Raw genomic sequence first — 26,858 nt, forward strand, 5'->3', positions numbered from 1 at the left:
AAGCAGACAGAATATACAATCAAAAAGGCTATTAACTTCAGTTATGTTGTCCTTGGCTGTGGTTTCTCACATTTGGTACAAAGCTTCTAAGGGTACAATACATGGTAAATGAGTACGCAAAAGAAAAAGGTAATTTTATATCCAAAAGTCTATTCTTTTTGTTCATAACTAAGGTGAACAAAAACATTTTAAAAAGGCCTTTAGAAAATATTTGAATATAGCAAACTAGCCTCTCAGAGCCTATTACTTTTTCTTCAGAACAAAAATTTGGTTTTGGGTGTGTAAGAGCTAAAGATAAGTGTCAGAAAAAGTGGGTTATTAGAGGTAATGCATATTTTTGAAGACACATTTGTTCCTGTTTCACTCAATTAAATATAATCACCACCTGTGATTGTAGTTTACAATGTTGTCCTGCTTGATAACTCCAGTCAAGAAAGACTAGTCTTCCAGATTTCTGACTGAAATTTCACAGATGGGCATTCAAATCATTTTACTGTGACCATTCATAAGGTGTGTCTGAGATAGACACAAGTGAGGAAAAAATAACTTTTTTGTTTTGAAATAATTATTGCTCTGAGCAACAGTTGAAATGATTGCAGTACCAGAACTCTGTAACTTAAATGTCAGTAAGGGGCAAAATAATGCATTGAAAGGGTTAATGCTAGATAATAACACCAAAATAATTCTTGAAGGTTGCTTGAGTTCTATACAGTAGTGATTCGAGACAACAGAAGGCTTCTCATAAACTTCAGTATCATTTAAAACTCACTCAGGCCACACTAATGATTCTTATCTGCTCAGTCCCCTTCAGAAACAGAAAATTTCCTGAAAAGAAGTACCTTTTAACAAAAACCGCACGTGCATGTATGTGTGTGAAGTAGTCATACAAAAGACCGGAAGATTTTCTTTGATACATACATCTTGTGCAAATATTCTTTCTCTAGCTCTTTGATATTCTTCTTCACGTTCTTCTATGGACTTACTTCTTCTGTCATCTTTTAATCGTATTCTCATCTAAATTAAGTGATACAGTGTCAACTTCTACAAGGAAATAGTATAAATACACCGTCAAATACAGCAAGTGGAAGGAAATAATCCGTTTGTATTTTACCTGGTTGTCATCTTTGTCTAAACTAGAGTTATCTCTCTTAAGGATGTACCGCTTCTGGAAATCATCACTCTTCTCATCCTTTATATGCTCACAAAACTTTTGGTCAGGTCTGTGAAAAGTCATTAGAAAGAAAAGTTTTAGGGTTTTGTAAACATATACTACACACAGTGGAACAAACTGAAATGTACTCAAGATTAATGTTAAATATACTTAATATTCTAGCTGAAGTGATAAGATTTTGGTTGTCCAGGCAATGGAAAAGATACCAAAACCATAAGGTGATGTGTACCCCTGACAAGTCCTGCTCCTGAGGCATCACAAACCTGCTTTTAAAATCTCTTCCTCCTTCAAAGCTTTTGCTTCAATTTCCAATTAAGGTGGCAAGCAAACCACATGCCCTTGGGGAATCAGAAGTGCTCTTGAATCCAGGCTGGTGCCATGCAATGGATATTGGGCATGCATGGAAGTGAAGATAGGTGCTTTCTGCTAGAGCTGTAATACCTCAGAATTCATTTCAAGGGAAAACAGAAGATAAGAAGATAGAGCAGAAAGCATCGAAACTTACAAACTTCTAAAACAGAATTAATTAAGCAAGCGGAGAACAACAGTACAATGCAGGCAAGCACAAGCTTCACAAGATCACAGTAAGAGGATGAAGCAACAGATTATATATACTGTTTTGGTATTTTATCTACTTTGTGAAAGAAAAAGAGATATTCTGCTAACTCTTGTTTAAAAAAAAATATACCAAGTACCTAGACAATAAAACTCCTATTGCAAGCGAAGTTCTCAATCAGGAAATATTTGTCTAATAAAAGACACAGCATATGTATACTCTTCTCTATTTCTGTTTCTTTATTCATTACCTAGGACATCTGTATAGTCAGGAGATCTTTTTCTAAAAAACAGCCAAGCCTAACTATTAGTTACTGGATGCCCAACCATAATTAGCAGGCATTTCAGAGAACCTTTAGACTGTCTTACCTCTTTCTTTTAAAGGTCCCTGAATTTACTGCCCTGCAATCACCAACTTCCCACTCCACTGAGACGTCCCAGTATGCACTGGGTTGTTCATGTCAGTAACATCACTGATCGGCGATGGAGCCGGGAATCTGCCTATGAGGAAAAGGTAAGTTTGGTTTTATTCAACATGGAGCAGATCTCCAAGGTTTTCTTTCTAAATTCTTATTTTATATCCAAAGCGATTTAAAATAAGAATACTGAAAACATTAAGAATCTTAACGTCTGCAGGTTAGATGAAATGCCTGCTAATTAGTAACTACACCTATAGGGGGCTTCCAGAGGCCATAAGCTATTTAAATGTGGATTAGGAAAAGAAAACAAAACAAAAGGCATAAAAATGAAGAAATAATCTTTTAGTAGTTCTTATTCCACACTTGAAGTGCTAGACTTGAAGTTTCAGTGTAGAGATGCAGGTAGATGCAAAGGCAAGAGGTTTCAAATGTATGGCTTTAAAAGTCAATTTAGATAGAGAATGTATAGCCAAAGCAAAAACACGTACATGAATACATAAGTTGTTTAACATGTATTTAGGCTTGATATATTTTTCTAGAAACTTTTGAGGAGGAAACTGTTCATTTAGGTGAAATTTCAGCGTAGTATATTATTTCAGCTCTACTGACTCCAAAATTAGGATTAGATATTTTTTCTCTCTCCCAAAGCCATGGAGAGCGTACATAGAGACTGGGATTAAGATATAGGCGCTGTACACTCCTATTTTCACGTTCAAATCATTGACTACTTAAAAAAAACCCCACAGCAAAAAATGGTGTCAGGCAAATGCTTTAAGTTAAAGCTAGAAACTAGGTGGCACAAATATACCAACACCTTAGTCCTTTGTCTTTGTAAGAGAGAATGAGGAGACAGAGCAAGTGCAGAGGACAGAGAGAACAGCTGGGCCCTTTGAATGAAAACGTCAGCTCTGCATGGGTTTTAGAGTCGCTGTGGCCCCAGTGCTACATTTTTTCTAATATGGATTTGCCCAGTGCTTTCTCCAAAAACCTCCCAGCCCTCACAGTAAAGTAGCGTGCCGTGACTTGTTAACCTAGTTGACACTTCCACTGATGAGATGTCTGTCTTCCCTGCTACGTTTATTTTGTAAGGCCATATGAGATCTGTAAGCAACATTATTCCAACAAAAGACTTCAATGCCTGAATTTTCCCAGTAGGTTTTTACAGTACAAAAGCCCAGGTTGTGCAAGTCTTGCCCCCTTCCTTCACCAAATCAAGAAAGAACCCTGTTCTAACTTAAGGGCTGGTTCTGCTTTCCAAAAGAAACAGAGAGTGTTCTTTGTACACTTTACCGGTGTAAATCTTTAAACAGAAAAATAGTTGTTATAAATTCATATTTCATGGAAACAAAGTCAGCAATGCATCTCTGTGAGAAAAGCAACAAAAAAAAAATCTTAATTTACAGATAACATCCCTTTTTCCCCCCAGAAATTCAACCGTGAAACAGATCACATTATTACACAGCACTGGAACACAAACAGTAAAGATCTGGCAACTACCTCTTCTTGATGCATGGTTCCCAATGAGTAGATAGACCCCTGCTGCTACTGATGCAGCATCATTGCATAATGTATCTCAGGTATTAATCTATGCCTCAAAAACTTTTTTCAAGACTTTTACACTTACATTCTCGTATTGCTAGTTTTATTTACTATGACTGACTTCCCACTCTGGTCCACGTTGTGCTCTAATCCAAAGTAAGCAGCTACCCTGTGCAACAGCATTCTATGGTAAGATGTCATTGGGGGAAACTTTTTTCTTGGAACTCTGGAAGAAAGGAATAGCGACTTTATTTAATAAACAGGAACAATATTGAATTCTTTTTTCCTAGAAGAGTACAGTACTTACTCATTATTACCAATGAAATCTAAAATTTCCTGTTCTAATTTCAGCAGCATCATTCTGTCCCTGAAAATAAAAACACAGTAACTCAGATATGAGACACTCCAATAATTGCAGTTGTATTTGTTTTAAGAATACACAGATAAGATCTGCTATCAAGGGATGATGGCAGACTGTAAATAGGACCACCAGGTGTCAAATGCAGTATTTTTAGGACAAAGTATTCATTTTTCTCTAAGCTGTATCATATTGAACCTGCCTAGTGAAGCATGCTGTTCTCATCTCAGAAATCAGAATCCAGAGATCCTCCAAGTAATCTCTGTCCCATAGGCTCAACAGAAAGTACAGTCACTGAGAGGACGGCCTCAAGAAGAATGAAAAGCAGTGGCTAGGTTGCTTCTTGTTGGTTAGCATAGGTAGTAAGATTTGCAGAGGCCTGAACTGCCCCTTGGATTGTGAAGCACATCACGGGATCATTGAGACACGGAGTGATAAAGTACTGATAACAGGAGACACTACTACAACATACCAACAACCAAGTGGTTAAAACCTGGCACATGCTGCTATGTGACGAGATATTAAGAGAATACAAAAGAGCTAAACTCAAGGTGCAGAGATCAACGTTAGTCTTAAAAATGCTTATGCCAGTTCTAGTAAATTTCATTCCATGTTAATGATTAACTGTCACACAGTTCATAATTTGCACACATCAGATAACTAAGCTCCCCAGGTATTGCACATGTAAACCCACAGCAGACCTTCACCTACAATTTCTTATTTTCATTGGGTTCCTTTATGATTTCAAATAGGAACAACTTAAGGGCCTCGCAGAGGTCTGTACTTTCTAATCTTAGTCTGTAGGACAAAATGGTGTTGGTCCCTTATTATACCTCATTTTACATTTTTTTGGTCAATAAAATGTAATCCCAATAAATTATCACATTGGAAATAATAACTATAACACAAATGAGTAACAAATAGTGGAACAGCTTTTGCTACAACTTCACAACTCCACCAAGTTAATTTCTTGCCTTTTTCTGTACAGCTACAGGCCTACTATGAAACCCCGTTACGGAAAAGAACAAACGAGATAGCAACATACTGCAAACCTTAAAGCAACAGAACCGTGTAAACTCTTTTGCTAACAAATCATGGACATGAATTAGGTCAGATTTGGTTCCTAATGTGCAGAGTGAAGATGTGTATATCATAACCATGGTTATATGGTAAGCTTACAAAAAATCCTTTGTCTTTAAATTCAGTGCAAGGCAGTTTAAAGTAAGAGAAGGCAGTTTGGTCTCTAACAAGCAGATGCCAAGAAAGTACAACTTTTAAAGACACAGTATTACAGTCCTTTCAGGGAGAGACCTGCACACAGACATAACTCATTATTTGCCTATTAAACATTAAAACCATTTAAACCATTTCAATGGCCTGAACCTCTGTTCATATAACACACAAGTTACAGTGAACTGGTGTCTCAGACAGCTCGTGCAACAAAGTCTCATCCTAAATAACTGACATCTAGTGTTAAACATTTAAGGGGGCTGAGGGGGGGGAAGGGAGTGGTACAGGGGACAAGACCAAAAAAACAAAAAAAGGTGGTGTGACACCTCAGGCAAGAAGAAGAAAGGAAAACAAAGTTGACATTATTGATGCTTACCTGGGATTGTTTTTTAATGTATTTACTAAAAATTCATGAAGATCTATACCAGTGGAATCTGTATATTCTTGGCTGGAATCTGAGGATGAGGGGGAGACAGCAAAATTACACTGTGAAAACCCACTAATACTATTCATTTCTAATTATTACTGAACATACTATTTATGGAGCAATACTATGTAATTATTAGTTTAATTTTGGGAATAAATGCCACTTCCAGTTCCCAGGGAAAAGGTTCACAAGGAAAAAAACAAAAAAACCACAAAACAGAAAGCTACCCAACATCACCCCCAATCCCTAATTCAAGTGTAACACAGAAGCAAAAGCTTCAGTAACACTGCCAATCTATTAATAAACCGCTATATATATTTGAAGCAGTTTATCACCTTGATTCACCTGATTTCCATCAAGCATCCACATTTTCTCAATATACTTTATTGCATTGTTGTATACACTTCTGAGGACCAGCAGCTGGTCTACAGAATTACTGGATGTTCCCTGAAGAAATACTGTAATTTAGAATGTAACAGTTTAACCTTCATAAATGTTATTTTGTATTATTAAAAATCCCTGGTCTTTTGGGCTTTGTTTTTACAACATAATGTTTAAAAGTTTTCAAAAAAGAGGACCTGCTGCCTCCTTTCTAGTTTCAGTGAAACAAAGTATTAAAAAGTTACACTTTCTTCTCTAAAATCTATCACCGGAAGAAATTATTTAATACCAAATCTTCCCTTATATGAACACCTTCCAGAGTTCCATGTCTTTGAATTCAAAGCTATAGCTGCGTTTTAACAATGTTTTTGGAACTAGATTTTTTCCAAGAACTACCTGCATGCTAACCTAGTCTCAAGTTACGCACAGCTCAAACTTATGCCTGGGTCCTAGCTGCTCCAGGTCTTTGCGGTCAGTACAGAGAGCAGTCATTGCAAATTAGCTTCTGTTAGCAACGAGGGGACTACTGTACAAAGCAGGGTAGGATTCGGTGTAGACAGAATCTATGCAGGCTTCTTCATTAGACGCAACAGTGCCGGCAGAGGAGTCTCTTGGCATAGGGGGAAACTGGGCGACTGAAGTATCCAATCATCAGAAATGAGACCTGAATTTTTCCTGGAGAAAATCCAAGTCCACCTGAGGACAGGGAATCCCTAGTTCCCTAAAAACAAATTATACTTGGTTCCTTTATCTGCAGAGCTTGTTACGATATCAATCTGGCTGTATATTATCAAGAGAGTATAAAGGAAACCAATCAAGTTTGCGCATTTATGATTTGGGATTACTTTTCATTTGGGGAGGCGGGGGGAGGAGGTATGCCTGGTAAAACAACTTCAAGATTGAATAATTATTTACTTTAATTTTCTTAATTTGCAAGTGAGCAATAATTTAGTTGTAATTACTAGAAGGCTGATGCTTAATTTCTATCAGTTTCTATTTTGGCACATCCTAAATTGGGAAGTAATTAACCTCCAGAGGAGATACTGGGTAAATTTAGAACAGCTACCTCTACCTTAGGCATTTTGCCACTTCGCTCTCTACTCCTCATCATTACCTAACATGTTGCATGTTGGGTATCTTTTTTTTTTGGGGTGGAGGGGGGATGGGGGTGGGGCTTGGATTTTTTTCCTTAATTTTATTTTAAGAGGGCATGTACTACAAAGTTTGAGCAGGTTATCTCTGAAAAAACCACTATTTTTAAAGACATCATTTCAAAGCCTGAGATTTATAAATGCAGTTAAGTTCTTCATCCCAGAGCGCTTTATTTCACAAATACCTGGCTGCCAGCTGGGACGAGATGCACTGAAATGCCACATGAGGAAGGCGTTATGGATTTGAGGGACACAAGACGGACAAGCACTACCTGTCTCAAAAAGAATTGTAGCTTTAAAGCTATTTCCTACACACTGATTGATCTAAGATGTTTATCTAAACATTCTGGATCCTGTATTTAAAGGAAGAGCTGTACGATGATTTGCCAACTTAAATGCATAAAGACTTCTACCTTTAGGAGGCATTAGGTAATGTGGACAGAGACAGGCTTATGTAATTAATTTTACAGTTCTATTTCAGGTTAAAAACCAAAGATTTTCAGCAGCTAGAATAGATTTTCAATCCAGAATGAAGGAATATTAAAGTGAAAACATAATACTTGTCATTTTTACTTATGTAGTTCCACCCTTGCTCTGAACTTTACAAAAAAGTTCTAGATACTATCAAAAGTAAAATAAATAAGTAAAGAAGGTACTGACTTCTGTTGAATAAAGATCAGAAAAAGTACAAAGGTAGTGGTGATTCTCACCAAGTTTCACAAATCCTGTAACAACAAAGTCTAGGAATAAGATAACTACATCGACTGACTAGTAAAGTCAGTTTTCCAGAGAACACTTGGACACAGCTGAGGCAACCCAATTGCTTTTATGCTGGTCTGCTTAGCCAGACAGGCAAAAAAGGAAAAGCATTTGCTGGAGTACGTGTGTTTGACGAAGCCTTGAAAGCACTGTGTCCTCTGGGACCAGCTCCTTCTCCAGCTCAAAGATGTCTACCCTAATTTGCTTTAGTTGCTAAAGAAAGAAACAAAAAAAAGAGACAAAAAACCTCACACCAAAAAAACCACAACAAACCCCACCAAAACAGCAACAACAACAACAAACCACACCAAACAAACAAACAAAAATCCTCAAACAGCAACATTTATGCAATGATGACCTGGAAGCAAACTGTGTTCTCTCTAAACAGTCTTTATCTACACAGTACATTTAGAAGCATAATGACAGATAGCAAACCTCTTGATAACATTTTTCTGGACAGTTTATTACTGGATTTTTCCTTTTCCGTTTCATCTTTTGCAGGCTTTTCTTCTTTTTCAAAAGAGTGTGACAACTGGATCTGAATTTTCTCCTGTCAAAAGTAAAAATCAGTCATCATGGAAATTATTTCAAACACCACCTGCAGAACTCTCTTGTACTATATTTCCTGCAAAATAAAGAAGTAATAATGAAAATAATTGCCTTCATATTATTTCTGATCCCTCATATACTTTATGCAACCACAAAATGAAATTATTTATCAGTTTAAAAAAACCTATAGAGAAGGCGTGAAGTACCACATACATTTCAGAATTTACACACACTTCCAGGCCCTGAATGCTAATTCAAAATTAATCCAAAGTATCTTATTTGATACACATATGAAAATATTCCAGTTTTTCAGGTGTATAAATTTTATACAGCTTCTAATTTTTTAAGTTATGCACCATCCATGATGCTTTTTTCCCACATTCTTCACAGTTCTTGACTGTAAAAGCTTGTTTCAACTTTGAATTTGGTTTATACCATGAAGAAAAAAAAAAAAGAAATGCCAAACCCCCCAAACATGGGAATACTGGTCTGTTTTAAATTGAAACAAAAGAGGGAAATATTTACAGTACAATATATCAAAGCAAAATTTGTAAACCTTACTGTCATCAAGGCTTAGATTCCTAACTTTCTGTGTATTTTGACAGAGTAGCTTTGTGTGTAATCATCTCAAAACCCATGTTTTTATACAAGGTGGTGAACTATCATAAAACCTGTTTCCCAAATACAGTAAAAAGAGCTTCCCTTTGAAATGACAATGAAATAATGGTCCCCCAAATAGTGGAAGATTGTAATTTCTTTTTCATGCCTCTTCACTCTTTAACAAGATTGTCAGTGAAGGACTGATGTATTTCAGACAGCAAAAACAGTGGAGGTAGGGGGAAACAGAGACACCATGTGTCTGAATGACTTTAAGAGGATGAGTGGCAAAGTCCTGTGAGACTCCCCAACTACCTTTTATCTTGAACTTCCCCAAATGTCAAATTTTGTCCCCCCAGGTGCCAAGGAGTTGATGCTGTCACCACCCCCACCACCCCCCCCCGAACATCTGATCCTTCCTAACCCAAAGAACCTGCCCCATATCCATTCTTGCCTATCACACTTCTGTCCTGCACCTAATCCTTTCCCCTGCAAGTCCTTACTCTTCCTTCAAACCCATTCTTACTCATATCCAGGCACCTGATCCAAGCTTCTCCTCCCATGTCACTCCACAGGCTTGGTCTCACTCATGTAAGCTGGCCAGAGTTAAAAATAATCAGGATTCGCCAAGGCTGAAGACAAGCAAACACATCCTTGCACCGCCTGCAGTAATGCTCCTACCTGCCCTAGCACACCAAACTGCTCACTCTACCTTGGTCCCTTCAGAGCTGGGCAATGGGAATCATAGACTGATGAGGGTATGGTTTAAAACTAGTTTCAATATGCATTTTTTGAGTAACAACTTTTTCAAATGAGAAAAAAGTTTACCCAAGAGTTTTATCAGCTCTTCCTCTCATGATTTTTCCCCACATTAAAAGCTCTAATTAAACTTATTAATTCATTAACACCCTGCAAAACACCATTGCAAGTGTGAAGACTTCTCAGCTGTTATGAGATTATCTATAACCAAGTCTGAAAAAAATCATTACCAATCACTAATCATGAACTGCTTTTGTGTAATTCTTGCCTAGTTTAAGAATTCACTTGGCTACAAACCTTGACGAGTCCTGTATTGGGTTTGTGTGGCAAGGGTTTGGTAGCGGGGGGGCTACAAAGGTGGCTTTCTCACCTCATAAACCTGAATATAATTCAAATGAGCAATTTATTTATCACTAAAAAGTGCATTACACTTACTGTTCACCTAGTAGCTGCATAAGTTATTTGAAAAAGAAAGAGACATGTTTATGTCTTATTAAGAAGTTATTTCTGCCTTTGATCCACCAATATGTAATCTCCATTTTACAATAATACTCAATAAAACTATCAGCAAATGAAGGAAATTTTCATAGTCTGATTTTCCTTGACTAGAAAATTGATTGACTACATATAAACTCATCCAAAGTAAAAGCTTATAGCAACAGTTAGTAAAAGGATTTCAGAAAGTAATCTTTTTCATACTTCTTTTCCCAACGAGAGCTAAAAAAAGGAATAGCCATCTGAACAGCCAGTTCTTCTACTGCCATCAATTCTACTTCAAAGTGTGATACAACAGAACTGTGTACGAAAGGGCACTTTCTTGTGATTTCATGCTATAAAGACTGTAGCATCTAATTAAATATGACCTACTTGACTGGAAAGCTGTTGAAAAAAATCTTCTAACTTCTATTCCCTAAAATTCTTTTAATCCCACCCTGTTTGTAGCAGGTCTCTGCTGGCACACTGATTTAACAGACTTCGCTGTAACTCAGATCACCTCTCTGAAGTCCTCACTGCAGCAGAAGAAATCGTCACCAAATCCTGATTAAACAAGAAAAAGTCAAACCAAAAGCAACACCCCCCCCCCCAAACCTGATAGATCTCTCCAGCTTAAAACACTTGAAAAAAATATGAGTCAGGAAACATTACAGAATACTACACCCTTCCATAACAAATGGATATGCTTGTACTTTCATAGTACCTTTTAGTAAAGTGCTGCCAGTGCTTTTTAACAATTAAGGCTTAAAAATTTGTTAGCTCTTACCTAGGCTTCTCAGTAAGGAACAGCACTTTTTTCATGTTGTAATTGCTCAAGAAAAAAAAACAATTATATCAGAAAATAAACTGATCTGCTTGAGACAATTGGTGTGTCAATCTCTTTCATTGTAGCCTTCTGAGGAGAAGCCGCCAGCAGTGGCAGCAGCGACTTGCTAAGTGGCTCCTACACCTCCATGTACACCTGGGAGTTTTACCTTGCTAAGAGCTGCTGTTCACGCTGGTGTGGAAGGTGTGACTGACAAACAGTCACGGGCAAGACTACAGAGTTATCCCAAATCACACCAGGTCCTAGTTGAATAAGTGTATTTTTCAGCCTATCAAGGATTTCTAGCCATTAAAAGTTGGGGTTCTTCAAGTATTATCAGCAACTTTACCCTGAATTTTAGTCATCTTAACTCTTAAAATCCATTTTAAGTATGAACACAAAACTGAAAGACATTTTTCAGTTGCAATTGCTGATAGTACAGAGCAGTGATTTTTCCAGCAAGGGAAGCAATCAGAGATGTTATTCTTGTACTGCCAGAGACAGTCTCTTACTTCAGCTACCACAGCACCTCCCACACATCCCAGGCACAATTAATGCATACACATCATGCTTCAAAGTGTGGAGCTAGAGGCAGCCAGCAGCCAATTGGTGCTTACAGAAGAACTTTCCCATGCCATTCCCAAAGGTTCTTTGGGAAAGAAAGCAAAATGGGTGAAGAAATTGCCTGTATGAGTTGTTACAGAGGGTCACGGAAGACCCATGCTGCGCAGATGTGCATTCCAGCATCAGAACTTAGGACAAATTCCTACTTCCAACTCTTCTCTTCAACATGCATTTTGCCACTCTACAGGGAAAAATTAAATTTGTTCTCTCAATCATTTGCAGTTATTGGGATTCATAAGCCTTTTTTCTCTAGATTACTGTTTCTAAAGAAAAATCACAGCTAGACCCAATTTTGTTTCTTAATATACAACCTGGTTTACAGTATTCCTTTTGTACAAGCTTAGATTACCACACAATTCAATTCATTCTGCAGAACTGGCCTTTACTTCTACTACTGCAACAACTCCTTTCAAGAAGAACCTTGCAGTATGCAGCTAAGAACAGATTCCCAGAGGTCATGGTAACAAATGCCATCTGCAGACAGTGCTTATTGTAAATGTCTGATTTTAAACCATTAAATACATGAGGTTGTATAGTGCTGAAGATTTTTAAAAATCCTAACGTCTCTTGTTGGAAATATACTGTGGATGAACAGCCCATCAAATTAAGATTTTCTCTTCCTGTAATTAGATACAGTGACTGAAAAAGTTAAACCCTACTGCTTCAGACTAAACAACTAAGCCTGAACTAGATCTCTCAGTCAGTTTTGTTAATCTTATGCAAAACATTACAACAAGGTTGTAAATCATTGTAAATATCATCAACTTTTCTGTTGTCTTTCAGTCCCTTACTCTGCAGCCTATGCCAGTCTAAGACTTAGATTTTCATCAAATTAGAGAGATTTGGAAACTGGGCCTGCTAGTCAACTTCTCAAATACTGGTATATATTAGTGAACGACTACAAAAAACCCCCTATTTTCTCATTTTCCCCAAGGAGGGGGTGGGGGAACCCAAACCCAACCACCGTAGATACTTTGTGGGTCAACCTTTCAAAATTTTCATTAGCTTGACAATATCTACATGAGTTCTCAACACCCCGTCTCCCTCCCCAAAACTGAATTACCACTCCCCAACTAAAACCCCTCACACCCTGCTATTCTACTGGTTCCTTCTGCTTGTTAAGAAAAGTAAGACTTTTCACAAAAAGACAGTTTAGAAGCTTTTCAAACAACAGCAAAATAAGTCAACATGCTTTATGAGTAAGCCACTAAGAACCATTTCAGTTTTGTTAGGAGTGAAAAAAGAGCAGCAAGAAAAGCATTTTGATGCCCCCCATTCATACGTAGAACTAAACCCAGTATTTTGCTCCAAAAATACAGACCGGTGTGAAGGTAAAGTCAGGAAACCTACATTTTTTATTTTTATTTTTTTAAATTCTCTAGAGTATTTTTTACATATTTTGACCAGCATTTAGGAACTTCTTTAAGTGTGTTGTATCATATTAACAGATTAGTCTTCAGACATACCTCACGCACGTGTTAAAAGAACTACCAGCAATTGACCAATACGAAGGAATTCAGTTAAAACACCAGAACTTAAAACGGTTTTAAATTTCTAAATATAAAATAAAAATATATAGAAAAATTAATAAATATTTTCTAAATAAAAAAGCCGATAAGTCATGCTGCGTATTAATTGTTTCTCTGCCTTACTGATGGTAGGCAGCAATTAAGCATTTAAGACTGTTTCGAGTGCACTGTAACACTACAAAGTCAATACAACTAACAAAACCCCTCCTCCTGTTCCCCAGATATCAACCATTTAGTTCAGAAAAGCAAAGCAGCAAATTCTTCATCTGATATTAACACGTCTACTAAAGCTGTATTATTATTAAAAAAAAAAAGTTAAAATCATATGGTTTCTGCATATTTAAAGAGCAACGCAAAGATTTTCTGTTGAACAGTAAGTTACTTCAAATTGTTTCAGAAACTTCAGTAACGTGATTTTTACCTGGAGGTCCTGTGATATTTCAGCTGTGGGAGGTGGTGGATATTCTTCACATACAGCAAGGCTCCGAACTAACTTTAACTTTGTGTTTGACTAAAGGAAAGTATGTAAAATTAAAAACTATGGCTTACAAAAAATTATATCAATATACCATAAGCCATTATTTTTCCATTCATTTTATGTAAAACAAAATGGCTGAAAACTGCATTTTTAATATTTTCAATAGAATGAATAATTTCCTTTAGGAAGAAAATACCCAAGCAATTGCAGCTTTTGAAGGCACTGTCAGCACAATAGAGCACATCTAATGAAAAGTAAATAAAATCTTTGGGAAAGTGTTTCTCTCCATTAACAATAAAAAGCCACCAAAAATATAAAGGCAAACCACAAAAGCAGACAACTAGGCAAGACAAAAATCCAACAGAATAAAACCAAGCTTCATTACCAAAAAATAAAACTAACGGCACTTTTCACAAAGTAACAAAGCTTCATCAAGCATGAAGGGCTTCCTTAGCATGCCAGCACACAAGTCTACTGTACCTTCGACCTTTTTGCTGTCTGTCCAAAAGACTGCACTGGCCGCTGAATGACAGGCACAACAGAAAAGGTTTATATTAAACTTAATAGTACAATTTTATTAATGCAAAAGTCTGCATAAGAGAAAGCTTTAACAGTTATTACTGACATGATGGTCAAATCTGTGAAAGGAACAGCAGGTGCTTTTGGCTGAAGGATTATATGCTCTCCTATTTTCATTGGGCTCGTCCTTGATTTCTGTTCTTCATTTATCAACAATAGATATTGGAATTTAATAGGAAGCAAGCATTATTCTTGTTCAGTAAGATTCAAGCAGTTTACTCTCTCAGCCAGCTCCTACATTTTAAATTCTCATGTCCTAATTTCCTTGGCAACGTGACATAGTTTTTACAATTTTTCTTCCTATTCCTGAAACCTACCTGGAAAAATTAGGGAGGGGAAGGGAAGCAGGGCAGGGGCGGCAGAGAAAGAAGCACATCGCATCTACAGGGGAACAGATGATGACCTATCATAAACAGGTTAAAACATACGGTTTTTCATTTCTTCTCAGCAGCTTTGAAAGTGGGCTTTAAAACAGGCTACTGGTAAATTTTTTCCCCCTCTTTAATTTAGTAACTTACTATGCGTTAACATGCTCTTTCTCCTCCCAGAGACATTTTAGTAACTTAGTATGCATTCCTTTGGTGTTTCTCCTCCCAAATCCCTCCCTCTAATCTTTGGGAAAAAAAAAAAAGCATTACCAGAATTATGCTACAGTGTGCATGACTAAAAAGTATATTTGAATCAACAAAAGTGTTTAACAATTTAACGGCATAGTCAAAACTATCTCACCCCTCTGTGACAGTTACACAGGAACAGAAGCACTTAGAGTGGCATTACATAATTAAAGTATTGGTTTCACCATAGAACTAAAACTGATGAATAGACAAGACTAACAGAACTGCATTAACTGAGTACAGGCCTAGTATTTGTAAGGAAAAATTAACATTGGTAATATAATCTCAAATGCTGTTTAATGGACCATATTACCTCCTTTATGAAAACGGTATCCTTTCAAAAGAAAACTAAATGAAAACTGTATTTGAAAACCACATGAAGACAAGCCTCCCTCCACTAGGCTCACAGGAACAGGTGTCTATCAAGTGCCTTAATTTCTTAGCAAGACATACATGCTGCAAAAAAGAACACCTAACCTCAAGTAAAGGGTTCTATCATGTAAAGGCAGAAGAACCATACTTTCTCTCATTTTCCTCAAGTCCCAAATGTCTTTTTTGGATGTTGTACCAGCTTAGCTGAAGAGCAGCAGAAGGGGAGCTCATTTAAGCTCATTTCACTATATAACAGGATTTTAAATAGCAGCACTGAAAACTAACCAAATTCATTGTCAGTTTTTTAAAGGAAGCTTGCTGAGATTTTAAGCAAAGACGGTTCAAATGCTCTTATACCTGGAACAATATGGAGACTGAGTTTTCCTGGTACCTGCAAAAGATTTTTTTCTTTCAATCAGCTATGCTGAAAGCTCCCATTGCGTATTGAAAGCTGGTACTCTGAATATCCCTGGCAAACTTTCTATTTTACCAAGCTACTAAACTTTCAAGAACTGGATGGTTTTCCAGCCTCATCTCAATTACTCCAGCATCAATCATCAATTACCTCAGGTGGTAATTACCTCAAGTAGCATAAACTTAAATCAGCACTACTAGTGGAGTCCTCGGTTCACCTCAAAACAACAGGCAAAGGAACCCACACTTGGGCAATTGTTTACCTTTCGCAAAATTTTGGAAGCTTTGGAGCTAGTATGTAACTAAAAAGAGTACATGGAAGCAAACACCCCAGAGCCACCACTTCGGGGGAGGGGGAGCAAGGGAAAGATCAACTTAGTTACACAGGACAGAAGACATTTTAAACTAGCCAAAACAGAATTTCAAAGACTGTTAACCAAAACTTTACACTTAAGTTACTGCTCACTAATTAGATAAGACAGACATACTTTGATTACTTTTCAGATTGATTTTTTTAAGAAAAAAGAGAAGAAATTGTTGCTGGGAAGCAAGAACTGTATCATAACTGAATTTAATTACTATGTCCTCACATGGAGAGCACAAGGGGAATGGACACAAGTTGCTCTTAGGGAGATTCCGATTGGACACAAGAGGAAAAATTTTCACAGTGAGGACAGTCACCATTGGAATAATTTCCCCAGGGAAGTGGTTGACTTGGCCACGTTGGACACCTTTAAGAGTCGTCTGGACAGGGTGCTGGGCCATCTTGTCTAGACTGTGCTCTTCCTAGAAAGGTTGGACTAGATGATCCCTGAGGTCCCTTCCAACCTGTGATTCTGTTATCTGTACAAAGCACATATCTCCTCCTCACCTTACCTCAGTAAAGTCTCAGGAATCCATTTGCAGCCAAAACTCAAGTATGTTTGTTCATACCAGATAAAGTGAAGCAAATGCCTCAAAATTTATTTGGGATATTGAAATTGAAAATATCTAGGATCAAATCTGAATTATTTGTAATAATGTTTAAAATTAATGTGATTTTTGGGTTGCAATCACAAATAGGACAAGTTTGACAGTCCATTCCTTTAAGTATTTTACATGTGTTGATTTGCATCTTCCATTTTTTTTGCAGAATTAATTACAGTTCTGTCTCCAGGCTGGAAAGCCAACTCAAATGACACTGTCAGTTTTCCTGCATTTAAAGATGATTTTTTTTTTTTTTAAAAGATAGTTGTTTGCAACCTATGGGGAATAAGCTAATCAAACCAATATAGGGTACTGATGATAGTAAACTTAGGTATTTGAATAACATGGTGCTCAATTTCATGAGCATCTGACAATTTTTGGAGACCAAACCAACACCCATAACACGGGGGGGGGGGGGGGGGGGGCTGTAGGAGGGAGATTCTCCCTTGACTGAAATGACTCAAGTCCCAAAGTTACACGAGGTAAGTATCATCCCACCCATCGTATTAAGACGTGTTTTCTAGAAACAACTGCCTTGTAAAACAATCCTTTGATAGGCATGGATCCCTTGCTTTCCTGCATGACTTTAAGGACATCAAAACCTGAAACACAAGCTCCCACATCCAGCTGTAACTGAGAAATAAGCACCACAGACTTGACAGGTAAGAAGCTCTGGGATCAGTCGGGTATGGCTGGACTGCAGGGACAGCTGATGTGAGAAAAGGCCTATAATGTAAGGTCTGCGCCTGGAAATACAAACCCCAAAGCCCTGTGATGTCAACAGTAACTGCACTTACAAAACTTGGACATGGTTGGACACAGTTCCTTTTCTCAGGCAAAACCACAGCAACTGAGGATAACTACATTTCCACTGGAATTCCAGGACAACAGGGAGTCAATGCACGTTGCAACTCTTAATGCACATTTTCTCTCTTCGCATCCGTGAATTTTAGTCCTGACCTGATTTTTCTGCATTTACTAAGTTTTGCTCCTACAGAGCATCTTTATGTTCCTCATTTGTGAAAAAAATTTTATAGCTACTTTAGAATATGCAATCCTTAGTGAATGCAAATGAAGCAATTTCTTTACATTTGCAGCTCTCAAAGACTTTTACTGACTTGAGAAAAATACTGTGTTAATGAAAACAAGATTAAAAATAAATTTATGCCCCATTTGAAGTCATTATGGGCATGATTTCAAGACAGTGTTTAAAAGCAAGTATTCCAAACAATTGCATAGTGAAAATAATTATTAGGTTTTTGTCTTTAAAAAAACAGAAAAACAAAACAAGAAAAACTCAAACAACTTAAGACCAACTATTATGCTTCATTTCCAACTACAAAATAAAAAGGGAAGTAAGACGGAGTTTACAAAACACACATAATCATGTACCTCCAGGCTTTTAGTAAGAGTATTTGCCTATTGTATTTTTTTCCTGTTTACCTCCACAGATCACGTGTATTAATTACAAAGTGAAAATATGGCGCTGTTACACACCTTCGTCTATCATCACTATACTGCCTAAACAACCAGGATAAAAACAGGTCAGGCACAAGAAGGCAAACTTAGAAGTGTGAAAGGTTTCGTGAGAAGGCACTCTATTTCAGAAGTACCATTTGGATATTTCAGAGGACAGGCATGACATGACAGACCTGAACAAGGAGTGTTCTGAGGACATTGAGTTTTTCACCTTTCTTCTAAATTAGGTCTCAATTTTAAATCCAGTTAAGGGCCACAGTCCTAATAACCACAGATAGCCTAGTAATACCAAAGGAAAGAACAGCGTGGTCTATGGTTTCTTGCTGTCCCGTATTAGTGACTACCAACAGCAATTTTCCATAACACAGTAGAGGATGACTGATAGAAAAATAGTTTCACCATTGGACACATAAGCATTTTCAACAGTTCAAAAGTAACTAAACAGAATCTTCCTCGTCACTTATCTAGTAAAAAGTATTAAGTCACATATTTTGGAGACAAAGACAGGTAAATCCTGACAAGACCAAAACAGCTGGGGAGGAGGCAAAGAAAGGCTTCAGAGAACTCAAGCTGTGGAACAGAGAGAAAAAACAAAGGTTTGTGCTAGTATGGGGGAAAGAAACTTGTAGAGAGATATCTAGCTGCTAAGTGAAAAAATTAATCCAATTCTCCCAAAGGACAGGGATATCTGCCTAATTAGCACAAATCCAAACTAGAATTATACTCACTTAATACGTTTGCCTTGCCCGTATCATACAGTGGATGCACACAACTCCTGCATTCATGCACCAGCCTCCACCCTTCCATGAGGCTTTTTTTGTTGGTATTTTGGTTTTACTCTCCACAGCTTGCAAGCACTTTTCCTGATATGTAGCGATATGCAGCTTGCTTTCTCTGTCTTCTAATGCTTTGGCAATCATCACTCCATCAAGAATCTTACATCTACTTATTAATAGCTGCTTTTCAGTGCAGAGATGACCGTATTTAAGACTAATGTTCTTCTTCCCCTCAGCCCCCATAATGCATGGGTTGTACAATAAGAGCAAACCTCCTTTTCTGGATTATACATAAACCAACGTGAATTGTTATAGAGATTTAAAATATTTTTTTGTTTAAAAAAATCCTAATAGTGAATAAAAGGTACTATCCTGTAAGATAAATCCAGGCTGTTTATCTGAATTTTTTGTCAATATTTCCTGACATGTTAACTTTGTAACAGCAGCCCTTACAGCGGATGAAGAACTGCCTATCCCACCAGCCAGTGACAAAGGCACCAAACTTCAGACCCTGTATTCTAGCTAATTCAGAATTAGTATGTTGTCACCTGGCCTGGATGAGATTAACAGGTGGAAGACAACAGTGACTGCTGAACCAATACCTTTTCTATCACAAAGACTACATAGTGCTGACATGCACATGGCTTCTGTAGAAGTAATCTTAATGAGTGCCTCTTATTTCCAGTCCCATTTAAATGTTACTTGATGATCACTTCAAAATACGACAATTCAAAAATCTTCCATAATAATCTCTGTATCAATTACACTACTCTCGCACTGCTTAAAGAAATTGGGAGTGCTAGCCATGTATTCTAATAAGGTTTTTCTCATTCACATTGTATCTCCAACAGTGTACGCAACAGGAAACAGGTTACTAGTTCACATCATCTCAAAATAATCTGGAATTTAAAGCCAAAGTTACATTTCAAAACATCATCACCAGTTTCTAGAACTGTGAAAATCCAGAAACATACCTGAATTCAAACCATGACAGGTTTAGACAGAGGAAGGATCATAGCCTGCTTCTTACTTGGCTACAAAGAGGTTAAATAGCAACTTAGAAATCAAGTGATAACTGTACTCAGGAATATTATTGTAGTTTGCCAATAGGTATGAAACCTATTAAGCAATAGCAACTAGCTAGGAAAGCCAAAAACCAAATCCCATAATTCCCACCCCCCCCATCTTCTGATATGCTCAGATATTAAACAAAAGAACACAACAAATTCCAATAAGCTTCTGATAATCTTCTCTAACGTTTCTCAGCAAACCCTTTGCTCTTTTTCCCACTGCTACAGTAATACTTAACTTGAACTTAATGAAAAGAAGTACATCCAGTGAAATTTCACCAGTCAAATTATTTAATCATCCATTAGTTAAAAACTTGCTGACTCCTCTACCATTCCTAGAGGTTTTGTTTACTATGGACAGGCCAAAATTTTTAGTTTGTATTTTAGCATAAGACATGCTTCCAATGAAAAAGCCCCAGATATGTGACATATATTTGCATTGACTTTTGCTGACTTCAATTGTTGCAAAGGGTTAGCAAGGTTCCACTTCATAATTGACTGTCTCCCTACCGCTCTGGAAACCAACATCCTCAGCCTACGAACTCAGTTTTTAATTACACTGCTCATGTAACAGCAATGTTCTGAATCTGATGGAGACTCCTGAACACAACACGCACATCAACACTAAATGAAGACGACAGAAAAGCTGTCTCCATCAAACGGCCTTCATTATACAGTTGTTCAGTTCATCGTGCGTATGCTAGATTATTTCAGCCACCAGTTGTTAGTCCTGTACAAGAACAAAACCAAGCAACCAACCCCTTGCCAAACCCCACAGCCACTGACAGCACCAACAGATTTGTTTCTCTAGACCAGGCCTGACTACACAGCAACACTTGTTTGCAGGAAGGCAGATTTGCCGCTTAAGTCTCAGAGAAGTTCCCACACTAACATTTTCTGAATGAGAAAATGTGAATGAGATTTTTCCAAGTTATTGAACTGCATGATAATAAATAAACCTTAAATTCATTTTTAAAGGCTCACTACTGGGATATGCCATTGATTAAAGAAAACACCATCTCAGATATGACATATATAACAGCTTTTCAGTAACAGTTATTTCTCATACATTACAGAGAAGTATTTCATATTAAGGATTTATTTCTCCCATAAAATTACCTATTTACCCTGATGCCAGCCTTAATAAAGCCAGCAAATATTAAAGTGTAAAACTGTATTGTTATCACAGTGGTCTACAAGATTTATTTGGAAGCAATTTAACATAGTAGATAGAGCTTACTTCACTCAGTGGAATATTGAATTGTTAGTCTTGAACAAAACTACTCCCAAAAGAACCTTTTACTCAATCTCAATAACAAGAATCTAATACGCTACTGTCCTGTTTTTGTAACCCACAAGTGAATACTGCCATACCCCATATCCCAATCAGGATTTTTATCAGAAAGTTGTTTATTAATAACCCACAGACACAAAATTCTTAGAGAAAACAAGTTTTTGCCTAACACAAGCCTGTGTTTCCTCTTAGAAATTTGCCCCGTTTCCTAGGTTGTGCCAGAAAATTTCAGTTGCTTTCCTTAACTCATCTAAGACATTTACAGCCTTTAGTGACCAAGTGGGCAGTCTCAGCCAGGAATTAGGTAGTTTGTCTGATGTGAGACACACCCATCTTTTGGGACTGGAACATAAACACTAACGGCACAACCAGACCTCAGAGGTATTAAATCCACTGCCATAAATTCTTAACCCACCCTTATTGGTGTGTTGTTCTTTAACACAAGGTATTTTCATACCGTTTCCCCTCTCACTTGAAATTTGATGACACAATGTCTTTATACAGGTACATCTCCCACCTTGCAAAGGCCATTCATTTCTATGCATCAGCTCTTCAGTGTGTGCATGAGGACTGCCCAGGCTTTTCTACCTATTAAACCACGTACCAAAATTGTCAAGCAGTGAAGGACGGAGAAAAGGGAAGGTACAGGGAGTACTGGCTAGCAGCCAAAATGGGATGATAGCTTGCCAGCTCACTCTGCCATTCATGCAGGGACAAAGAGGCTAGACCTTCTTGTGACTCAGGCAGGACCCAGACCTACTGGCCTCAGGAGCTCTGCTGACTTGATTCCTCTGACACCTGGGGATTTGGATTACCTCCATCTGATTACTGTAGCCTTATGTTGTACAGCTCTGCCGTAGAAGTTACATCTGAGCCACCTGTAAGCTGCACGTGCTCAAGAGCCCTAGATTGGTCACATCCACTCAGGGCAGACACGCTGAGCTGTGCTGTAGCTCTTTGTTCACACAAGCAATGCCCAACATTTTAGGGTGGTTTGCCCACACCATTTCTATACAGTGTATTCTTAACACAGCCCAGTCACTGAAACTCAGTCAGGATCCAGCAACAGCAAAAGACAGCTTGAGTGCTGAGCATTTCCCTTGTTCTGCGACACTGGAAAGACTCAACTTCACATGTGCAGTTGGTAAAACAAATATGGACAAATTGTCTGGTTCCCATGCAAACTGCTCACGTACTTCAAACCATTAAAAATTACTGACTCTCATATTTACATGAATATAAACAGAGAAGTGGGGCAAAGGAGGAGAGGGGAAGCAATAATCATTCTACTTGCTTCCCTAACACCAGCCAAGTTTGCCTGGCCTGTACCAAAGAAACATGTAAAAGGATCATGAAAAAGGAGAACAAGACGACACAAACTTATTTGACATGATATACTAGTAGAAAAAAAAAAAAAGTGAAAAGCTTCTTACCGGCATATTGGTTTTGCTATCAGGACAATTTTCATCCTTTTCCGCTTGAATCTGCTCCTGACTTCCTGATTGTATAAGGTTTTCAACTGGGTCTGTATCTTTAAATTCAGCTTCTGAGCCCTTCATTGCATCAGTTTCATCTTTTACAGTAAGAATATCAGACATCCTCATTAGAAAAGGTTATTTTAAAATTCTACAAGAAATATGGAACCTTTAGGACAAAGAAAAAGTAGATCACTGAGTAATTTTAAATTAATTTTTAAAAATTACATACCTAAAACAGCTACCCAAAATAAACATGACTTTGCTGCAAAAAGGATTCCCCCTCCTGTTATTTTTTTCCTGCTTTATATCAGAGGGACAGAGTGATCATTTTCTTTTTAACCACTTTTATCAAGAGGGTTATAATAACAGACATCTATACAAATGCGAAATAATAGCTCCACTACAGGATAACACTTGCAGATTTTCCCTTCTGTATTTTAAAATGAACACCTGAACATTCAGGATCCCCAAATCACACTAGGTTCCAACAGAAACGGGGAGTTTTTATCATTTGAAAGGAAAAGAGAATTACATATAGAGTTATTTCGAAAGAATTGAAAGCAAGATGAATCATAAGGCACCAAGTGTGCAAAGACTCAAATTTCATTAAGTTTCCTAGTTGCCAGGTAACACCTGGGCAAGTTCTGAATGCAGGAACTATTCTACCTACTAAATGTAGCAAAACTAGTCTTAATAAAATTAAGCACCCTCTCAAAAGCAACAAAGAAGAAAGAGACAGGTTTGGTAATTAGGATAATAATAACCACCATTACTAGTAATTATAATTTGGAATAATAATGTACAATAATAATGTTAAATATTACATAAAGATAACTCTAATGGTTAAAGCTTTAACAGAACCACCTCAATTTTCCCTAAAAAAAAAGAAATACAACTTCTTGTCATTACTCAGATGCAGTGCAAGATATAAAATCAAGAATTTTAAATTTCTTAAAAGAAAAAGAGTAAGATGTGAATGCTTAAGGTCCTTCATAGAAGACAAATAACAATCAAATAACATTATGGAAAAGTCTAAGTAAGTATCTGATTAGGTACCTGATATGTCCTACAGTTTGGGGATTGTGGTCTCCCACAAAAATAAAATAAAATAATCCAAAGTTCCTTTTCACAGTTGTCAACCAAGATGTCAGTTGTAATGAACCATCTGGAATCTGGCAGGAGGAGTCCCATGTCCTTATCCCCAGTGTAGAGTCCTGGACAGAACTATGTTGTCTTGAATCAGCAAGAACATCCCTTTCGAATGCCTAAAAATCAACAAAGGAAGCACATTATACTTATTTGGGGTGGAAAGGGAGAGAGACATGATGACACCCAAAAACTGAAAGTCATTTCAAGAAAAAAAAAAAGCACAGAAGAAATCAGCATTTGTCATATCTATTCATTCATTCTCTTTGCTTCATCTAGCAGTAATATTTTTTATTAGACTTCCAAGATATTTCTGTATTACAGAGTTAACGAGTAGTCATAATAAACATTTTGTTGGTATTCCTAGTGAAACTCTGTTCCTATAAACAAGCAGGTATCTTCTAGAAGAGATGAAGGCAGTTTGAAATAATCAGCCCAGCAGGTGTGGAGGAGTAATAGGCCATGAAAGCTCACAAATCCCTGTTAGCATAACAGCATTTTTCCTCTTTGTCATAGTAAATAATCTACAAGCACAACACATTACCCATATTTTAGGCAACTTGAATTACAGAAGACAATTTTATTTTACTCAACTAAGTAATTGCCCTTGGATGAGGATTTACAAACTTCTACAAAACTGACAGTGTTCCATCTTCCCTCTTTTTCAGATTTGCTTTTCTAAGAAACAAGAAATATCACCACCCACAAGGAAGCAGGCATTTGAAGTGGTAGGCAACAGACATCTAACAGCAACCAAAATGTAACCTATGAACACAGCAAAAATATAAAGCAAAGAACACAAACAACTATCTTTCAAACCTGTGAAAGATACAGTGAAATACAATAGCTGAAAAGGATCTCTGTATTGCAATCCTCAGACACTTTTCTCATCACTAGTCGGGGTTTATTAAAACCAGTATAAATTAAAATAAACATCAAGAATACCTTCTGTCACCTCAGTTGAGCTACTTAATTTCCATGGGAGTAACATGATAATCAGAATTGTTTCAGGAAAACAAACAAATGAAAAACCTCAGAATTGTTTGAAGTGACTTTAAGAAACAAATGAGACATTTACACCATTTTAATCGATGTAGATGAAGAACCTGCACTAAACTCTTTCAAAATGCAGAGTTGCACTACATACAGGAAGAAAGGACAGAAAGACAAGTCATGCAAGATCTTAATGTCTCCAACAAGTTGGATCTTAGCTGAAAGAACTTGAAAGCATTTAAGCATTCTGCAGTATGAGGTCATTAGAAAGAAATTAATATCAAAATTACAAGGTCAGGTTGAGATAGTGCCCAGCCTTTTATCAGTTTTAATGTTTTGTCAATGCAATAATTCAGAGTTTAATATAAAATAACGTTAACAGAAAACTACCTAAATATAGCACGGACTTTACGTGAGAGAAAAACCATATCCTGCTTCAAGAAAAACCTGCAGAACTGAAGATGGGAAGTAGGATTTACAATGCCACAAAAGAAAACAAATACTTCATATTCTCTACATTCCACAACAGTATCACCGGCTTGTATTCAAATTGTTTCGTATACACATAAAGATACTGCAATCTCTTGATCACTTCCTGGAAAACAACTACTGTAAAAACAGCGGAAAGCAACACTTCAGAAGATAATGCACATGAAAAATGAAGAACAACATACTTCCCCTTTGCCCCCAAACAAACCCTGCCGAAGAGTTTTAGGAAAGAAGAATTTAAATTATCATTTGAACAGTGTGTGGCATTCAACACCTATTCCTTAAGTGCTAAGGTATCTTAATTCATCACAGTTACAACCCTGAGGAGAACGCCTCGTGTGCTGAACTACTCCCTCAGTACGACTGGGAAGACTGCGATGGCATGGAATAGCAGCGCAATGGCCCACAGACTTCCAGGTTTCCTTGCAGTTGAGATTAAAGCCTGGCTACAATTACCTTTCTAGATCTGAAGAAATATACAGTTTGATAAAAGATATGAGATGCTGTGGACATTTTTACTTAAAAAAATCTAGCTGCAAAGAAGTGTGGAAAAGAAAGATAAAAGGTGGACGGACTGTGATTCAGGCCTGTAAAAGACCATATTCACTGAATCTAATGGAGGGGTAAGAATTATAGATGAAAGAACAAATTGGAAATAAGAAGGTGCGGAAATGCAACAAAGGATATTCAGTACTGTTTGGTTGAGTTAGTTTTTCCAGACAATTCAGATGGTGATTTAAGACTTATGAAGAAGCTCACACAAAGAGCCTTTACTGTAAACAAGACTTGACTAGAGATGCTGTTTTATTTTTTTGACTGCCATATGATTTGTACTGTATTTAGAGAAATGCTAAAAAAGACTACAGGCTGAAGACAGGAAAAAAACCCATTTATGTCCAATTGCAAATATATTCTTGGAAATTAAGTGTAATTTAACTGCTGCTCCCTACAGAAGTCACAAATGTAGTAACTGTAATCAGCATCTCAAAGGTGTTTTTACTTCTATCAAATCCACTAAAAGCTCCTGTCCCTTTGTGACACCATTTAAAATAATAATAATATTAATAATTTAAAAAATAATCATAGTCAGTTAGCTGAACTCCTGCTGCAAACATACTTGCTTGCCTATGCCAGTCCAGAAAACTGACACGCAAGAAAAAAGTCCTTATTTTCTAAAACAACTTAATGGCAAATCAGCTTACAACTTGCTATGAACAGTTTTTTCACTTGCAGACAGATTTGAAGCCTGCAGATTTTGAGCTATGTAACCTACAGCGAAAGGGACAGAATCAAGGGAAATCTGTGTAGTTTTCAATTCACACAAAATAATGTGGTGGGGTTTTTTTGTTTGGGTGTTGTTTT

At 37.2% G+C, this 26,858-nt stretch overlaps 1 protein-coding gene across 9 annotated transcripts in view; it reads right to left on the reverse strand.

The window, feature by feature from the left end:
* R3HDM1 (R3H domain containing 1) overlaps nt 1-24,063 on the reverse strand; it is a 59,592-nt gene extending 35,529 nt beyond the window's left edge. For 5 of the 9 annotated variants that reach the window (XM_075092845.1, XM_075092850.1, XM_075092849.1 and 2 more), the window contains exons 1-10: nt 23,925-24,063; nt 22,824-23,034; nt 14,307-14,348; nt 13,770-13,859; nt 8,426-8,540; nt 5,649-5,727; nt 3,992-4,051; nt 3,770-3,910; nt 1,112-1,220; nt 919-1,014 (exon numbers count right to left, since the gene is read on the reverse strand). In XM_075092845.1, the coding sequence (XP_074948946.1) occupies nt 919-1,014; nt 1,112-1,220; nt 3,770-3,910; nt 3,992-4,051; nt 5,649-5,727; nt 8,426-8,540; nt 13,770-13,859; nt 14,307-14,348; nt 22,824-22,994 (903 nt within the window). In that variant the 5' untranslated portion in view covers nt 22,995-23,034; nt 23,925-24,063. The remainder of the gene's footprint in view (nt 1-918; nt 1,015-1,111; nt 1,221-3,769; nt 3,911-3,991; nt 4,052-5,648; nt 5,728-8,425; nt 8,541-13,769; nt 13,860-14,306; nt 14,349-22,823; nt 23,035-23,924) is intronic. The other 4 variants (XM_075092852.1, XM_075092851.1, XM_075092848.1 and 1 more) reach the window with 2 other exon arrangements.
* Between the last annotated feature and the right edge of the window lie 2,795 nt (nt 24,064-26,858).

Source organism: Phalacrocorax aristotelis, chromosome 5 (assembly GCF_949628215.1).
Source record: "Phalacrocorax aristotelis chromosome 5, bGulAri2.1, whole genome shotgun sequence".
In the NCBI taxonomy this organism is placed as follows: Eukaryota; Metazoa; Chordata; class Aves; order Suliformes; family Phalacrocoracidae; genus Phalacrocorax; species Phalacrocorax aristotelis.